At 35.8% G+C, this 18950-nt stretch overlaps 1 protein-coding gene across 7 annotated transcripts in view; it reads left to right on the top strand.

The window, feature by feature from the left end:
• The first annotated feature begins 1065 nt into the window (after positions 1–1065).
• The window catches only part of LOC114305677 (regulatory-associated protein of TOR 1), a 50365-nt gene continuing 32480 nt past the window's right edge, over positions 1066–18950 (top strand). For 3 of the 7 annotated variants that reach the window (XM_082920010.1, XM_082920009.1, XM_082920007.1), the window contains exon 1: positions 1096–1507. In XM_082920010.1, the coding sequence (XP_082776136.1) occupies positions 1223–1507 (285 nt within the window). In that variant the 5' untranslated portion in view covers positions 1096–1222. Of the gene's footprint in view, positions 1508–18950 lie in introns of all 7 variants that reach the window. The other 4 variants (XM_082920008.1, XR_014364120.1, XM_082920012.1 and 1 more) reach the window with 4 other exon arrangements.

Raw genomic sequence — 18950 nt, 5'->3', positions numbered from 1 at the left:
AGAACCACAGATTGTAATACTTCATGTGGATGATGCATGCTGTGATTGTAATATGTTGATGAGACATACAGTGATTGTAATATTTTTTAAAGTCATTGATTGTAATATATATATATATATATTTTTTTTGAGGAAGTACACAAGTTGAATTATTTTGAAAATTTATAAAATTTTAAATCGTCAAACCGATTCGCATCCATCCACCAATCCGTCAATCTGCTCAATTCACATCTGCCAGATTGACGGACGAATGCAGATTGATTTTTTTCCAATTTGCCAATCTGGCGGACGGATAGCAGATTAGGGGTTCCGTGGCCGCAACCGACCCGCGTCCACCCCTAGACCTAACTAAAGAACTCATGTGTCATAACTAAAGAAAAAATTGATCATAATTAAAAAAGAAAATGACATAATTAAGGTCTTGTTTGGAACATGCTATTTTAGTAACTTTTTGATTTTTCAGTTAAAATATGAGGTAAAAAAAATTAGTACGTTTGAAATGATTTTTTTATTTCTTATAAAAAGATGTATAAAAAATAGAGAGAAAAGAAAATTTTTAAATTTTTAATATATATTATTGATTTTTTAGTTTTTTTTAAGTGACCTTTTGATTTTAAGTTAAAACAGTGAGCTGAACAAGACCTAAAGTGCATAGTAATATATTTTTAAAGGAATATATATTAAAAAGTAATATATTTTTAAAGGAATATATATTAAAATAATATATATTAAAAAGTAATATATTTTTAAAGGAATATATATTAAAATTTCCTTAAATAGAATTGTCCGAAAATAGAAGGGCAATAGTGTGATTTGAGGGGGGGTACACAGGGAGTGGAAGTCTACCCATGTTTACACTTCCTTATCATGCAGTTGGAAAGCAGCAGCCGAGAATAGTAGGGAATAAAACAGGGGTATGTATTTTCACTCTTTCACGAAGGGGCAGTTTGTTTCCCCATCAATTTTGCCTTTATTTATTCATTTATTTATTTTTAATCTCACAATTTACGTACACAAAGACGCGGAATCTAGTAGTGGCTGTATATACTAAAAATACACAGTGGCTGGCTGTATATACTAAAAATACACACACGCTCCAGAGAAAATATATATATCTATAAAAGCTCGATTCGAAAGATTCTTGGTCTCTTCTTTGGAAAGTTGATATTTGATTGGGGATTTCGTAACTGAGCTTTGGTAGGGTTAGGGTTTTTTGGCTTGGATGGCGTTGGGTGATCCGAGGGGTTCTCGATGCTCGCAATCTTCGGATGTGGTGTCGAACCATTGGATTGCGATTCTGAGAGCCGAAGAAGGAGATTCTGTGGAGTACAGGGGAGATTCTATGGAGAATGAAACTAGTGTTCCTTTGAATACAGAGACCACGACTGAGATTTTGATGGCCTATTTGCCCCGAACTCTGGTGTTATGTGAGTTTCGTCATCAGGAATTTGAGGCTCCATCTTCGTCCAGTAGTGAAGTTGTCTCCAATTGGCGGCCTCAAGGCAGAGTAAGATCTCTCTCTCTCTCTCTCTCTCTCTCTCTTCTTGAATTAGCATGTGTGCATTCATGTATGTATATATATGCATGTAAGTATCATTGTCAATTCTTGGTTGTGGTGGTTTCACAATTATCTTCCCAATTGCTACCGGGTGAAGAACACCTACTTGCCACATTGTAATGTTTAGTTTTTATTTTTGTGCCTCCAGTTTTTGAGGCTCATTCAATTTTGATTATAATCACATTGAAACAATTTGCAGATCAACCCCGCTTTCGGTGCACCTGTAAAAATATAAATGGATGTTTTACCCTGAGGTGTTTTTTTTGTTTTGATAAGTGATATTTTTCCCTGAAGTTTGGAGAAGTAACGTTGCTGTGTCTTGGGTCAGCTGCAAATTACTCTTGTAGAAACTTTGGTCAAATCAAATAGAGCATAGTGAGTGTCAGAACCAGAAATTGTCACGATGTGTTCATAAAAAGCAGAGCGTTTAATAACCCAACGAATTTGTTTGGGCTCCTTAAAAATTTTGAATTTTTTTCTTTTTCTTTAAGCACCTACCTTATTCCCATTTCTGCTATCATCATTAACATGTGAAACCCTACCCCCACCTCCACCTCAACCTCGGCAGCTGCCATTGCTACCTCTGGCAGGCCATCCACTAATCCCACCTTCCCATACCCACCCTCCCGGCCAATTACTTGCCCCTTTCCAGCTCATCCCCCTCCCTGGCCTCCTAATTTCCTTCCTTGACACCCCCTGTATCCCCTTCTCCTTCTCTTCCTCCTCCTCCTCCTCCTCAGCTCTTCTACTTCCACCTGCAAACACCATCTCTCTCTCTCTCTCTCTCTCTCTCTTCTTCTTTTTCTTCTTCTTCTTCTTCTTCTCTCTCTCTCTCTCTCTCTCCATCACTATCTCCTTCTCTCTCTTTTGTGGTTAAGGTTTCAAAGAGGGGAGAGTGTTGTGTGCACTAAGGCGATAGTGTAGAAGGGAAGGGGCTGTAGTTGTCAAAATGGGGAGGAAATGGGTGGGGGCTGTCAGGGACGGATGAGGATGATCTAGGTGGTGGTGGGGAGGAGGATGAGAATAAGGGGAAGGGATAGGGAGGTTGGGAAAGGGCAGGGAAGGAAGGGGAGGGGTATAATGGGGATGTGGCTGGGGGTGGCTGGAGAGAAGCTGGGGGGTGGCGGTGAAGGGTGTAGGAGGATTGTTGGAGGTGGTTGTGGTGGCCTGAGGAGAAGGTGGGGTTAGGGTTAGGATTTATAAGAGTAGGAATGAGGTAGGATTGGAATTTCATATTAGGGTAAAATTATAATAAAAAATAAAAAATAAAAAATAAAAAAATGAGTTAGTTTTGGTACATGGCTAATCCGAAGATAATTTCTTACATAGCATTGTGAAAGAAGAATTTCAATTGGAGAAAAACAAGTAAATCTAACATGTCATTTTTTTTCTCATTATTTTCTAAAGTTTTGAACTATTAATTAAATCTTGGTATATAATCAACTAGACCACCGTTTTAAGTCATTTTATTGGTTGACAATAATCTAACAAATTAAGGCCCCATTTGTTTGGGGTTATAGGGAGGGAATTGGGATTACTAATCCCTTGGTATTACTAATGGGGTGTTTGTTTTGAGAGATGGGGAGGGGACTATTAATCCCTTGGTATTAGTAGTCCCCTTGGAAGGGGGATTGGTAAGGAGGAGATAGAGATGGTATTAGAAAAATAGTGAGGGGATTAGAATTTTTTTTATTTTTTATATATTGGGATTTTTTTTTAAATATTAATGTTTACTTTTTTATATTTTTTTATTTGTTTTATTATTTTATATAAAAATAATTTAACAATTCCTCACTATGAATCCCCTCACTATGAATCCCCTCCATTCTATCTCTGAAAACAAATGGGGCCTAAAAGTATACATTCCTATTTGATTTTTAAAATAAAAGAATTAAAAGAAGTGGCATGTATCTCTTGTATAAATAAAATTGACTCGATGAAATTGATGGTATTTATTTATTTTTTTTGATGATCGGGTGTCCATGCTAGCTTCCGCGTATGTTGACTAATCCCGGGACCCACGCAAAGCGTCCCCTTTACGTGTATCGGCAAATCTTGGGCAGAGCCAGTGAGCTTGGTCTCAATGAGTTGATAGTACCTAATGAGAGTTAAACCTAAGACCTGGAGGAAGCAAGCCCCCAGGCCCCAAGCTGCACCCATTAGGCTAATCCTCTGGAGTTACATTGATGGTATTAACTAGGATGTGAAACAATTGGAGATCATCTCATTATACATTTGAAATACTAATAAAATAGAGAGTTAGTAAAATGATTTTCATAAAATTTGGAGGTTATCTTATTTTGCATTTTACGCATACTTATGAACTATAGAGGTAATAATAAAATTTTAAAACTTTGGGGTTGGGGCATGGCCTCCCTTAACCCCGACGTAGTTCTGTCTCTAAGCATCATTATTAGAATGGAAGCAAAATGCAAAACTACAGCTAATTAAAATTATATGTGAGATGAAACATAGAATCGGTTTGGAATCAATTAGGAAGAGGGTAGGCATGTTGGAATAAATTTGCAACATAAGTAATAATATACTTATCATCATAGATTTATACTATGTACAACATCTTTAGAGAAGTCAAAGAGGTTGAAAGTCTAATGTTATAGAGAGAAAAAAATGATAGTGGAGGAAGATGAAAGAGCCAAAGAAGTAAGCATATGAGGGATGCATATAGATCTTTTCTCCTTAAGTTGCTTGGTCATGGTGCCAGCACAATTCAATGCTGGTCTATGAAGCATGAATGTGGATATATAATACAGGTACAATACAATATGAATATGTTGATATGCAAATTCTAAGAAATTAAGATAGTGGAACATTAAGGATACGTTGATATGTTTGTGTACGTGTATACATATCACATTATGCATGTAGTGGCAGGGGTAGACACTCAAAATTTAAATTTTACAATTTATATAAGAAATCACTCTTATTCAAAAAATTATATTGAAAAATAAAAATCTTTTAGAGATTATATCCATAAGAGCATCTCCATTCAAACCTTCAAAAATTCATATGCCCAATTTTTTTGAAGGCCAAGGTGGTAAATTGACATCTGCAAATTTGACTTCTCTAAAAAGCACTTCACCCAATATGCCGAATTTATTATTTTTACTTCAAAATTTTTTGAACTCTTTTATTGTACTAACTAGAATTAATATCATTTTAAAATAGTTTTGATCACATTTAAATAGTATCTTTTTGTTCTAAAATAATTGCTTTTCAATCAAATATTTATTTGTAAACAAAATTCAGAATTTTGATTAATTGTTACGTAAACACTTTTTTATTTGGTAAAAAAGTAAAATCAGAGTAATGCAACAGTTTAAAAAAAAAAGAAAAAAAAAAAGAAAATAGTGTGAATGAAAAAAAAGACTTTTCAACTCCAAATTTATAGATGGTAAATAATTTTTTAAAAAAAGCTTTAGGGGTTGTTTGGGATGAACTATATAAGTGTACTTTTTGACTTTTTGGCTAAAAAAGTCGTGGAAAAAAAGATGTATGTTTAGGATAATTTTTTGACTTTTTATAAAAAAATCTGTATTAAAATATTGTATCAACTAGCAAAATTACTTTAATACCCTTCTGAGCACTGTCCGTGCATGTCAATGAATGTGATGTGCTACACTGTGTGTCAGCCGCATCAGTGCACTGTGCTGCACTATTTTGAATTTTTTTTTTTTTCACCAAAAAGTGCACTGTTGGAAGGGGAGTGTACCAAGGGCATATATGTCTTTTTATCCTCTGTCTATTCAGACTTTTATTTCCCTCCCAAACATGTGAATAGTGTTAACTTTTTTGCTTTTTTTGTAACTTTTTTACTTTTTGACTTTTTTAGGAGATGCCAAACACCTACTTAATAACTGCAATAGTAAAAAATATAAATAAAAATAAAATGACACTAATTTTTCAGTAATGGTCAAAAATAAAATAAAAAATGGCAACGATGTTACCGTTGTGATTTGAAATGTAGGTAGGGGCGGTGCTACCCTTGGGAATGAGTATGCAATTGAATACCCCAAAATGAATGGAACTTGCCGTATGTGTATATATATTAAATCAGTCTAATTTGTAGTTTTGAATACCCTAGCCCACTCCTTTGAACACCCACTCCATGCCCTCAACCAGTGTTTTAAAGCGCGCGCCTAGGCGCTAAGCAAGGCGAGGCGCAGGGTTGGCGCTCGAAATAGACGAAGCGAGGCGCATTGAGCGCACGTAAGGCGCTGAGGCGTGCGCCTTTCGCCTAGGCTGAAAGCGCACGCTTCGGGCGCTTCGGCTAGGGCTGACCTATTTTGTGTTTGTGTACCAGCCACATAGGATTAAAACTCTTATACAATACAAATTTGTTGGTGAACTTATTCGAATCGATTGATCTGAGCTTTGAAATCGACTGATCTGAGCTTCTTCAGGTTCGTCTCTGCTTCTTCTCTTCTGCTTCATCTTCTCTTCTCCTCTCCTCTCCTCTCCTCTCTTCTCCTCTCTTCTCTTCTCTTCTTTCGTCGTCTTCTCTCTCGCATCTATTTGGCTCACGATCGCGATCTCTCTCTCTCTCTCTCGCTTCTGTTTCTTGATTCATATATATATATATATAATACATCATATGATACCTATTATATAATATATAATATACTTATATATAATATATAATTGATTCATATATATATATATAATATTATATAATACGTATAATATCTATTATATAATATATAATATATAATGTACTTATATAATATATAAAATATAATATATACTTATTCATAGTAATAAAAAAATAAACATGTATGTAAAATAAAATAAAAAAAATTAATTAAAACACATTATGTAAAAAATATAATAAATAAATAAACTAATATATATTTAAAAAATTAATTATTTTTTTTCTTCTTCTTTGCTCTTCTTATTAAAAAAATTAATAATATACATATTAAATACTTTCTATGTTGAAAATTGTGTTATATTAATATTTTGCTTAACTTTTATAACTTGCGCCTCGCTTTTGTGAGGCGCGCGCCTCGCCTCGCGCCTCGGAGCTTAGGCTCCAGGTGACTTTGGCGCCTCGATGCGCCTAGAGCTTTTTAAAACATTGCTCCCAACTCATAGCCCATTAACTCTCGAAAATTAAAAAGTTGTTAATAACATCAGCTTATAAGCTTTAGTTGAATTAGGTTGAAAATTAAGATAAACCTTCACTTTTCAACACAACTCTCTCTCTCTCTCTCTCACACACACACACACAGTTTTATCTTCCATGTTATTTCTTCACTTCCTCTTGTTTTTTTGAGAATTGTTATTATCATTGCATTTTCTTCACATCAATAGATGTAATGTACATACATCGAGTCCATTATGTTAAACAATTTGTAAAACCCATCAGGCCATATGAGAAGCCACACAATATGAAGTGAAAATATATGGTGAAACATTTAGGTGATTTTTTTATTTATGAATTTGTTTTCTTTCATGGGTTTCATTGTTCAATCTAAGGCCTCGTTTGGCAAGTGGCTATTTTAGCCAAAAAGCCAAAAAGTAACTAAAAAAATCAAAAAGCCAACAACTCATACAAAAAAGTCAAAGATTCCATTTTCTCTCTACTTTTTGCACATCTTTTCGTAAAAAGTCAAAAAGTCATCCCAAACATACTAATTTTTTTTACATCACATTTTCGCCAAAAAGTCAAAAAGTTACTAAAAAAGCCTGTTCCCAAACGAGGCCTTATTTTTGGAAAAATTACAAAAAAAACCCCTAGAGATTTGACCTCGATAACAAATCAAACCCTTACTTTTTAATTGTTTAAATTTAAACTCTCGACATTTAAAATGGTAACTAATGGAATAAGGGAAATTCAAACAATTAATTACTTTTTTTCGTTGGTGCTGGATGGTGGTAGTGGCTATGGACTAGGGAATGACTGAGACAGGTGAGAGTGAGTTAGGGAATGGGTGGATTAGCGGGGGATGGGAAAATGGGATGGAGCAGTGGTAGTGGGTTAGGAAAAATGAGGGGTGGTGATGGATGACGGTAAAGGTGAGAGGTGTTTGTCAAGAATAATTCTATTCTCGCACCATACTTTATCTCAGTACACATTATTTGTGTCGTTCGGATATCAACTTTCGAACAAAAACAAAAATGTTCGAATATCAACAATTGTTCAAACAAAAATCCCGTTCAATAATTGATATTTGAACATTTGTATTTTGCTCGGATGTAGATATCAAAACATCTGTATTTTGTTCGGAAGTTGATATTCGAACGGCACAAATAGTGTGTATTGAGATAGTGTGGTGTGCAAATAGAATCTCCCGTTTGTCAACAGTAATGAAGGAGAAAAAACTGGTTAAAATGTCTAAATTGCCCCTTCATTAGTTATAACTAATGGATACAAATAGATGGTAAGAATTGATACCATTTTAGAAGTTTAGGGTTTAAATTGAAATGATTAAAAAGTTACGGTTTGATATGTTATTGAGGTTGAACCTTGGGTTTTTTTTTGGTGGTAATTTCTGTTTATTTTTTGTATACAGTTCTTTGTTGCTTTATTTCTTCTCTCTAGCATACAGATTTTTTGTTGCTATTGTTTAAAATTTTTAGTTAGTTTTTTTTTTTTTTTTTATTGTGTTTTTGCTAATGGTAACTTTTTCTTGTCTAGCAATACAATATCAATATATTAGCATTATTTTTTATTTGTGATTAGTAGATGAGATTAGAGAATGAGTTAATACTAAGTTGGAGACTTGGAGAGAAGTGCTTGAATCCAAAGGATTTAGGATAAGCAGAACTAAGACAACGTACATGGAGTGTAATTTTAGTAATAGCAACAATGGAAGTAGAGGAGAAGTGAAGATTGAGAACCAAAAACTACCTAAGAGTGAACATTTTTTGTTATTTAGGATCGATTATCACAACGACTGGGGAGATTGGAGCAGATGTGGTACATAGATTTAAGGTAGGGTGGCTTAAGTAGAGGAGTGTATTTGGGGTATTGTGCGATAAACGAGTACTCATTAGATTAAAAAGAAAGTTCTATAGAATGATTATTAGACCAGTGATATTGTATGGGATAGAATGTTGGACAACTAAGAAATAACATGTAGATAATATGAGTGTTGCTGAGATGAGGATGCCAAGGCGGGTGTGTGGCAAGACTAGAAAAGACACAGTTAGGAATGAGTATATTAAGGAATGGGTAGGAGTAATACCGATAGAAAATAAGTTGAGAGAGAATAGATTGAGATGGTTTGGTGATATACAACAGAGACCAACAGAGGTAGTAGTGAAGAGATGCAATACAGTGACAATAGATGGAAGTGTTAGGGGAAGGGGCATATCTAGATTGACGTGGGCTAGTGTAATAAATAGAGATATGAGTCTCCTTAATTTGACTAACGAAATGACCTTGGATAGAGTCGAGTGGAAAAGAAAGATTCATGTAACCGATCCCATTTGATGGGTTTTAAGGTTTGGTTTGATTTGAGAAGTTTAAATTAGTAGTTTGTAAAGTTTAAGTTTTGAAATACCCTCATAAAATTTCTCGAAGTCGCTACTTAATGTAGGGCCCTTGCCATTCAAATAATGAAAACCTATGAAGCATGGACACGCCATTTTCGATGCCGTGGCGGTGTTGGACCACACGCCGGGGACACGTATGGGACACGCCAAATGGTGTGTCCCTTTAATTTAATTTATTTTTTGCAAGGGACATGGCCGAGACACGGCGGGGACACGCGTGTCCAAATCTGGACATGGAATTTGGACAACGCAACGAGAAGAGTACACGAAAGAGAATAAGAGTAAAGGAAAACAAAAGAAAAAGAAGAGTAAAGGAGAACAGACCTGGTCAGCGACAACTTTGACGACCTCTCTTCGACTTCGCTGACTTCTTCTTCTCGATTTCGACGACCTCCCGTCGACTTCGTCTTCTCAACTTCAACGACTTGACCTTCCTTCGACTTCGATCGCTCTCTCTCTCTCTCTCTTGCCGTCGCCTCTGGCAAGCTCGCGATCTCACTCTCTTCTCTCTTTCTCTCTCTTGACTTCTCTCTGTCTTATCTAGCCTTTGTTTGGTTCTTATCTTTATGTATACGTATTAGTATATATATATAAGTACAAAATAATTTTACCTATATCTTATATAATATATATAAGTATATATTATTTTATATCTTATATAATCTATATTTATACATATTAATAAAAGAACACAAATATATGTATGTAAAATAAAAATAAAAAAAATTAACAAGAACATATTATTTAAAAAATATAATAAATAAATAAAATAATTAACATGTATTAAAATAAAAATATTTATAAAAAAAAAAAAAATTTGCCGTGTCCCCCGCCATGTCCGTGTCCCCATTTTTTGAAAATTGCCGTGTCCCGTGCTCGTATCTGTGTCCGTGTCCATGTCCATATCCGTGCTTCATAGATGAAAACAAAAGAATTTGGCATCATCTTTGTCTACGACAAATTTGACTGCGCTGAAGACATGTTTGTTGTTTCTCATCTTTTGTATGTGGATGATGCTTGGATCTTCTGTGGGGCGGAGCAGGAGTAGATGGGTCATCTTCGTTGTGTTTTGATGCGGTATCCGGGCTAAAGGTGAATCTTGCGAAGTCGGAGTTGATTTCGATTGGAGTAGTGGATCAGTTTCAGACTTTAGTGGCTATTTTGGATTGTAGAGTGTCTACTTTGCCAGTGTCGTATTTGGGGCTGCTTTTGGGGGCTTCTTAAGGCGAAGGTAGTGTGGGATGGTGTACTGGAAAGGGTTCAACATCGTTTGGTGGGGGTGGAAGAGGCAGTATTTGTCTAAGAGTGGGAGGTTAACATTGGTTAAGAGTGTGTTGTGTAGTCTTCCAACTTCTTTCATGTCGGTGCATGTCATTTCAGTGTTTGTGGCTCATCGGAGAAGTTGCAGCGGGACTTTTAATGGAGTAGTAATGGGGGTGAGTTTAGGTGTCATCTAGTAAGTTGGGATGGCATTTGTAGTCCAAAGGAGGTGGGGGGCTTGGGGGTTTAGAGGTTGCGGACTGTAAATTCTGCTTTGTTAAGGAATTTGTTTGCTTGGGAAAGAGATGAGTTGTGGCCTGGGGTGGTAGCGGTGAAGTATGGGTTGGTTAGGGGGAGAGTGGAGCACAGGGAGAGTGGGTGGGTCTCATGGGTGTGGTTTGTGGAAGAGAATTTGGTTACGTAAGGGGGAGTTTTGGGAGCAGATCTGGTTCCGGGTGGATTCGGGAGATAGAGTGCGATTTTGAAGGGATTGTTGGTGTGGTGAGGTGGTTTTGGAATTTCGATTTTTGTTGATTTTTCTACTTGCTGTGAATCCGGATGCTATGGTGGCTTCTTATTTGGGTAGGGCTAGGGTTGGAAATGGGGTGGTTTGGGTTCTTGGGTTGCGTCGACAGGTTCAGGTTTGGGAGTTTGGTCATTTATTGGATTTATTAGGCTTTCTCAATAGGTTGCATGTGGAGGGGAGGGTGGAGGATATTTTGGATTGGCAGGGCCTTGGGTTCTAAAGGTGTTTTTTCGGTGTCCTCTTTTCGTCGAGTTTTATGTGGTGGTGTAGCGAGGGAGTTTCCTTGGTGGCGGGTTTGGGTTACAAGTGTTCCTTCAAAGGTGGCTTTTTTTGTGTGGACAACGGCTCTTGGCAGGATCCTTACAATTGACAATTTGGTTCGGCATGGGCATATCTTAGTTAATTGGTGTTGTGGTGATGCGGAGTCCATGAATCATTTGCTGATTCAGTGTTCGGTAGCTTATCATTTCTGGATGCTTCTTTTTTCTACTTTTGGAGTTGTGTGGGTGCAGCGGAAAGGGGTGGTGGAGGTTCTTTGGAGTTGAGGAGAGGGTCGGGTTGGGAAGCGGCATCGCAAGGCTTGGGCTTTGGCTGGAGTGGAATCAACATGTTTTTCAGGGTGTTGGCCGTTCAGTGTCTTGGTTAGAAGACATATTTCTACAAGTTCTTTGTGGTTGGGTGTTGGGGCATGTGGATCCTAATTTGTTTACCTTTTTAGATTTCCTTGATGTGATTGGCTAGTTTGGTTCCTTTTTAAAACTCTTGTTTTTTGTATTCTTTAGCATCTTCTTGATGCTCTTTCTTTAATAAATTTTATTTTTCAAAAAAAAATAAAAATAAAAATACAAATTCTTCCTTTTCATTTGGGAAGTCCTAGATTTCCATGTCGCAGTTTCTAATTAACATGATTAACTAAAAAGGTAAAATGATCGTATTACCCTTCCATACTAAAGAAAAATTACTATGGCCTTGTTTGGTTTGTGTTTCGGAAAAAATTTTGGGAAAAATTCTCTACAAATAAGTTTTCAAAGTTAATCAAACCAAACAAATCTTTCCAAAAAAATTTTCCAAAACTTGTTTGGTTTACAAATTTTTCAAACAAATCTCTCTCTCATACACATCAAATCAATCACTTTTTCCAAAACTCTTTCAAAATAATTTTTCAAAACATCTTTTGAAAAAAAACCAAACCAAACAAATTTTCGTACTTTTTATCTCAAAACATGTTTCTCAAATACAAACCAAACAAGGCCTATATTTTCCTCGTCTCTTTCCCTCCCTCCTCAAATTCATCTATAATTTTTCTCCATGGCATAGGCCCCACCTCCCCCAACCACCACTCCCCACCCTTCCCCACCACTCCACCACCCCCGCCTCTACCTTGCCTTATGTCACCATTTCTCCATCACCCCCAATCCATAACTCCTGTCGCCCGGACAATGGAATCAAGAACTATTGAAACATCAATTTAGGAAAAATGGTCCATGACTAGTACACTACATCTACTTCTAAGAAGAACCAATCTAAAGAGAAGAATAAGAGGAAGTACAACATGGCGTCATCAACCATGTCTAATCCAAGAATGGGTCTCATGTGGTCCAGACCTAGGCAGTGAGGTGCTCCAAGGTCTTTATTAGTCCACAGCCACTCAAAACTAAATCCATTGACAACAACAGAGTACTAGCAAGACAACCAAACAACTAAGGACACTTCCATGGTTTAACTACTACAATTAAGTTCATACAATGAGGTATCATCATTCACTTCAGAAGAAGATTATCCAACGGATTTCGTGTTGAATGTTAATTATATGAGTGTTTACTTGTTGGATCTTCTCAATTCCAACTTTATGGAACTATGTAAAAACCAAACCAAACCAAACCAAGCTTTAAGTCTCATCAAATGGGATCGGTTACATGAATCCTTCTTCTCCACGTGGCCCTATCAAAGGCCCTTTCATTAGTCAAATTAGGTAGGTTCATATCTCTATTTACAATGCTAACCAACGTTAATCTAAACCTACACCGTCCCCTATCACTTCCATCTACCGTTACAGCATCGCATCTCTTCACTACTGCCTCTGTTGGTCTTTGTTGAATATGACCAAACCATCTCAATCGATTCTCTCTCAACTTATCTTCTATCGGTGCTACTTCTACCCATTCCTGAATACACTTATTCCTAATTCTATCTTGTCTAGTCTTCAATTATAACAATGACTTGTCACCTTCTTCATATGGACCTCTAATGTTCTCTAAGGATATGTTTGAAGCCAACAAGCATGGGCGTTTCTATGTAAGAGGTGCATCGTGTTAGACACGACACTCTGTGAACCCTTGTAAAGCATGTCCGACACTTCTTTAACATGTCTTAATTAAAAATATAAATTCATAATATTGGACACTTAGGTGACACTTCGAACCCTCCAAACACAACCTACGTGATGAATTTCTTCATAAATTACAATGTGTTCCCCCCCCCCCCCTCTCTCTGGAATGCAACTTTTTCACTCTAAATATATTTTGAACCATTTATAAGATGAATACATCATTTTGTATTTCTATATTCTACAATTGTTATGCATTTTTTACATTGCAATTGGTATATGAATGGCAACTTGAAAGTTAAGTTATGGAATATATGTTACTTTTTAATTTTAATTAACTTTATGTTGCTTTTTCCCCCCTTTGAATAAACCATTCATAAATTTAACATAGAAATAAATTTATAAAAATATAAAATTTTAACGTGTCCCAGACTTATCGTGTTTTGCATTTTTTGAAATTTAATGTATCGACATGTCAATGTCGTGTCGTGTCGTGTATTTGTGTTTGTGCTACTTTGGTTAGAGAATTGGACTGTAAACAAGTAACTCAGCCAAATGTGGCTTCAAATCACCGCCACCCCCAAGCTAGCAAAACGTACTTTGACAACCTCCTTAGTTGTCTTGCCCTTGCCACGAATGACCCTATTTGCTTCGATTTCCAATAATTACCTCCTACTCCAAGTTGAATTGAGACCATTATTGTTGAAATTGGTAGTTTAAAATTATTTTGATGCTGACATCATAAAATTTCATTAGTTGACCTAATTGTGAATTAATGGACGGGGGACATTGTAATGTGGTTTAGATCTCAAGAGGTATGATGTAATTTTCAGAATGTGAGGGAGTCAATTATATTTTTCATAAACCTTAGCGGGCTATTTGTCGCTAACCCAACATTTTTTTGGACAAGTAAAAAATTTTATTAATAAAAAATAGATGCACAATCAAGCTCAAAACACTTGTCCTCGTAATAAGACCAACTGCCATAATCTTCCAACAGAGAAACACAAAGATCAATAAGCATTTTAAACACGCAACTCAAATGGAAGTCTTCAGAAAATCAGAAGGCATTTAAAAGACACTTCAGCTCATAAAAAACCAATAATCTAAGCATATCTTAATCAAACTTTTTTGGATTGGAGTAGACTTGTTATAGAAAGGGTGTTTAAAATTTTGGTGGAGTGGGTTTAGAGTCTTCAGATCAAGCCAAGAGTGTTCTTTCAGATGTGACAATTAACAATTCGAGATATATATACTTGTATAATTTTTTCCAGGGTGTTCAAGTGAACACCCTAAAATGTATGTGTCGGGCCCTTGTACATGTGTATGTATATAAAAAATTAATTTATCATAGCACACTTGTAACAAACTATTAATTATCTTAAAATATTCTCAATTTCAAATTTATAACATAATCATGTAAACAGATTAAGATTATGTTATGTGGACATGAACTTGGACCAAGTTTGACATGCTTTAATCTTACTATTTCCCAAATTTTCCTAGGCAACGAGTATGCAAATTATTGGAAATTATTCTTGCATCTATTTTAACAATTATTCTACAATACTACCCAAGAAATGTCATATCTTAATTTCAAGATATATTAGCTAGTTAGAATATCCGATACTTAATTCGAAATAAAATAAATTAATTTTTAATTGTGAATACATTAAGAAGTATCATATACGCATTTGGAAGTATCCAAGGGATATTGATATCCAGTACGGCTAAGATACGACCACGGCTACTTTGTAGAAGTATCCGTGCTTCATCGGTGTCAGTTATGTTTTCCATTGTTGCTCGTTTTTTAATATTTAATCTATTATTTTCTTTATTTTTATTTTTATTTGTGAATTTTTCTATTGATACTTATATCTAGGAAAATTTACCTATAAATCCTATCTTGAGGAATAGTGATCCAATTAGTCCCAAGAGTTTTCTTATAGACCAATTAGTCCCATTGATTTTGAAAAGGTAAATTTAATATATTATTTGAAAATTAGATTTATAGTTATACCCCTGTTTGTTTCTATTATGTTTTCTTCTCTTTTTTCTTCTTCTTCTTTTTTTTTTTTTTTTTTTTTTTTTTTTTTTTTTTTTTTTGTGCTAGAAAGGTAAGATACACTACCTATGAGAATCAAATTTGGGATGAATTTTTGTCTGGAAATCTTTTTTATTTGGAAGGACTTGAAGTGTAAGATTAACATTTTGAAAGGAGTACAAAAATGACTTGAAATATTGGATTCTTCAAACATTCCAAAAGAATGTGGGATTCTTCAAATATTTCAAAAGGAATAAAAAACTTCTTAGTAAGCTTTGAGCAAATGTAGAATTTCAATTTGTAACACTCCAATGTAACACTCAAACGTAATACTCCAAAAAAACTACTTAGTGTAGCACTCCAATGCATAGTTGTCAAATCGGGATTCGAATCATGAATCAAAATGGCTTTATACCGAATCACAAATTGAATCGAATCGTGAATCGTAAAGATTCGGTCCCTTTTTCTAAATTACTTAGAAAAATATGTCTACACACTTGGATGCTAAATTTATATTATGAATATGAAATATTTGGACTTAAATCAATGAAAATGTTGTTTTGTATGATGATCACGTAGTTTAGTAAGTAAGAAGTTAACAAAGTTTTCTGTCTAAGATCACCATCTTACCTTTCCCTTTTCTAAAAATTTCTTATCAACCAATTTCAAAGTAACAATAATCTGACAACAATATTGATATTTGGACAATAAGTATACATACTTTGCCAAGTAACAATGACCAAACAATAAGAAATAATTATTTATGATCTTTTATTTTAAAGTCTAAAATATTTTAAAATGTATAACTAACCCCACTCATGTAATATTCAACTATATTTAATTTAATAAAACAACAATAGATAGTTCATGGTGTAAGTTACTTTAATCTTAAACATCTTTAGAAGATATATTATGATTTTTTAAAGGAAAGAAATGAGAAGAAAGGCTAAAAACATGTTGGATATGACTGAATTTGATTGGATCCTATTAAAAACTCTATGATCACTAAAATGACAACAAATCATGTATATATATTGGTTATTTTGGTATTAAACGCTATTAGAAGTTGTATTATGTCATTTTCACTAAAAAGATAGAGAAAGAAAGGGTCGAAAATATGTTGGACATGATAGTTTCAAGAATTGCATGAATCATAAAGAGTGAATCAAATCGTGAATCAAATAGTGAATCGTGTAATTTACTACAAATTCTCTTCTAAAATAGATTCACCTATAGATTCGTATTGATTTTGCAAAAATTATGAATTGAATCGTGAATCAAATCGCGAATCGTAAGATTCTGATAATAGAGCTCCAATGTAATACGCAAAAAAATTCGTTAGTGTACTTTTTCCAAACGAAATATTCGAATGTGACACTCCAAAACAAGGATGTGAGATTCTTCAAATCATTCCAAAAGGGTGTGGGATTCTTGAAACCATTCCAAAAGGAGTACAAAAATTCCTTACTAAGCCTTGGATAAATGTATAATTTGAAACCGTGAGTGTTACGTTTGGAAAAAGTATACTAAGTAGTTTTTTAGTGTTATTTTACGTTTGGAAAAATTACACTAAGAAATTTTTTTGTGTGTTATGAAGCTTGGGTAACCAGCTTGGGAATGATAGAATATCACCCCCTATTTATAAAAGAAGATTAGGGTTTACAAGAAATGCAATTTACAAGATGATCCCTGAGTGCTATCCCTGAGTGCATAAAATGATTACAGTGATTACAGACAGACCCTAGTGTGCCTTTCGGCTAATATAATATGCTAACACTTAATATAATATGCTAACACTCCCCCTCAAGCTGGTGCGAAGATATCTCTCATGCCCAGCTTGCCTACGATGTCATGAAATGGTTTATTCCCAATTCCCTTGGTGAGAATGTCAGCAAGTTGTTCACCAGACTGGACAAAGGGAGCACAAATGATACCACTAGTGAGTTTCTCCTTAATGAAGTGGCGATCAATCTCAACATGTTTTGTCCTGTCATGTTGAACTGGATTGTGAGCGATGTTGATGGCGGCCTTATTATCACAGTATAACCGCATGGAGTCCGTCTGATCAATACCTAGATCACGCAACAATAATTTGATCCATAAAAGTTCACACACACCTTGTGCCATTGCTCTAAACTCAGCTTCTGCGCTTGACCTGGCAACCACATTCTGTTTCTTACTCCTCCAAGTAACTAGGTTGCCGCCAACAAATGTGCAATACCCTGAAGTTGATCTCCTATCAGTTACTGACCCAGCCCAGTCAGCATCTGTATAGGCTTCTACACGAAGATGATCATACTTTGAAAAATACAGACCCTTACCAGGAGCAGACTTCAAATACCTCAAGATTCTCATGACAGCCTCAAGGTGAATCTGATGAGGAGCATGCATAAACTGACTAACTATACTGACAGCAACAGCAATATCAGGACGGGAGTGAGAGAGGTAAATGAGCTTACCCACTAATCGTTGATAGCTCCCCCTATCCACAACTTCTCCTCCTTCATCATCCCCTAATTTCTGATTGGGTTCCAGGGGGGTGGCACATGCCTTGCAGCCAAGCATCCCAGTTTCCTTCAATAGGTCAAGCACATATTTTCTCTGTGAGATAAATATCCCATCCTTAGAGCGAGCAACTTTAATTCCCAGAAAATACTTCAAGCTGCCCAAGTCTTTGATTTCAAACTCTTTAGCTAAATATTTCTTCAACAGAGGTATTTCCCCACTATCATTGCCTGTAAGAACTATGTCATCTACATAAACAATAAGTGCTGTAGTCTTACCGTGTGAGGAATGTTTCACAAACAATGTGTGATCTGCCTGACTTTGTTTGAAGCCATATTTAATCATAGCCTGAGTGAATCTCTCAAACCAAGCCCTTGGAGACTGTTTGAGACCATATAATGACTTCCGAAGTTTGCATACTTTGCCTTCTGTTTGATGATCCTCAAAACCCGGAGGAATGTCCATATATACTTCTTCTTCGAGGTCACCATGGAGAAAAGCATTCTTGACATCAAACTGATAAAGCGGCCAATCTAGATTAGCTGCTAGAGAGAGAAGTATTCTGATTGAATTCATTTTAGCCACGGGTGCGAAGGTCTCCTGATAATCAATGCCATATGTCTGAGTAAACCCTTTTGCCACAAGTCTTGCCTTGTAACGCTCAATAGACCCATCTGCTTTGTGTTTCACAGTATATACCCATTTACATCCCACAGGTCGTTTGCCCGGAGGTAACTCAGTCAATTCCCAAGTGCCATTCTTCCTAAGTGCTTTCATTCCTCAATCATGGCTAGTTTCCATTCAGAGGTAGCAAGAGCATCCTGAAAATGGTTAGAAATGCTAACAGAGGAAATATTGGACACAAACGCTCTATATGAGGATGACAAATGAGAGTATGATACAAACTGTGAGATAGGATGTTGAGTATAAGATCGCACACCCTTCCTCTTGGCAATAGGAACATCAAGATCAATGGACTCGAGAGATTCAAAGTTACCTCGACTCTCATCAGAAGCAGGAGATGGCAGTGGGGTAGCAGAAACGGTCCCGTGTATCCAGTTAACTTGTTTTCTGTCTATGTCCCGGACATAAACATGCCCGTCCGTATTCTTGGTGACAGTGGGTTCGATAGTCCCAGTAGAAGAGGGGGGTTCAAGAACAACTGGTTCCACCATAGGAAGCACAGTAGTAGAGGGTGGTGCAAGAACAACTG

The sequence above is a fragment of the Camellia sinensis genome, chromosome 3 (assembly GCF_055761805.1).
Source record: "Camellia sinensis isolate YWXY chromosome 3, ASM5576180v1, whole genome shotgun sequence".
NCBI lineage: Eukaryota > Viridiplantae > Streptophyta > Magnoliopsida > Ericales > Theaceae > Camellia > Camellia sinensis.
The sequence above is the reverse complement of the archived record's forward strand: the minus strand, read 5'-3'. Positions and strand labels throughout refer to the sequence as shown.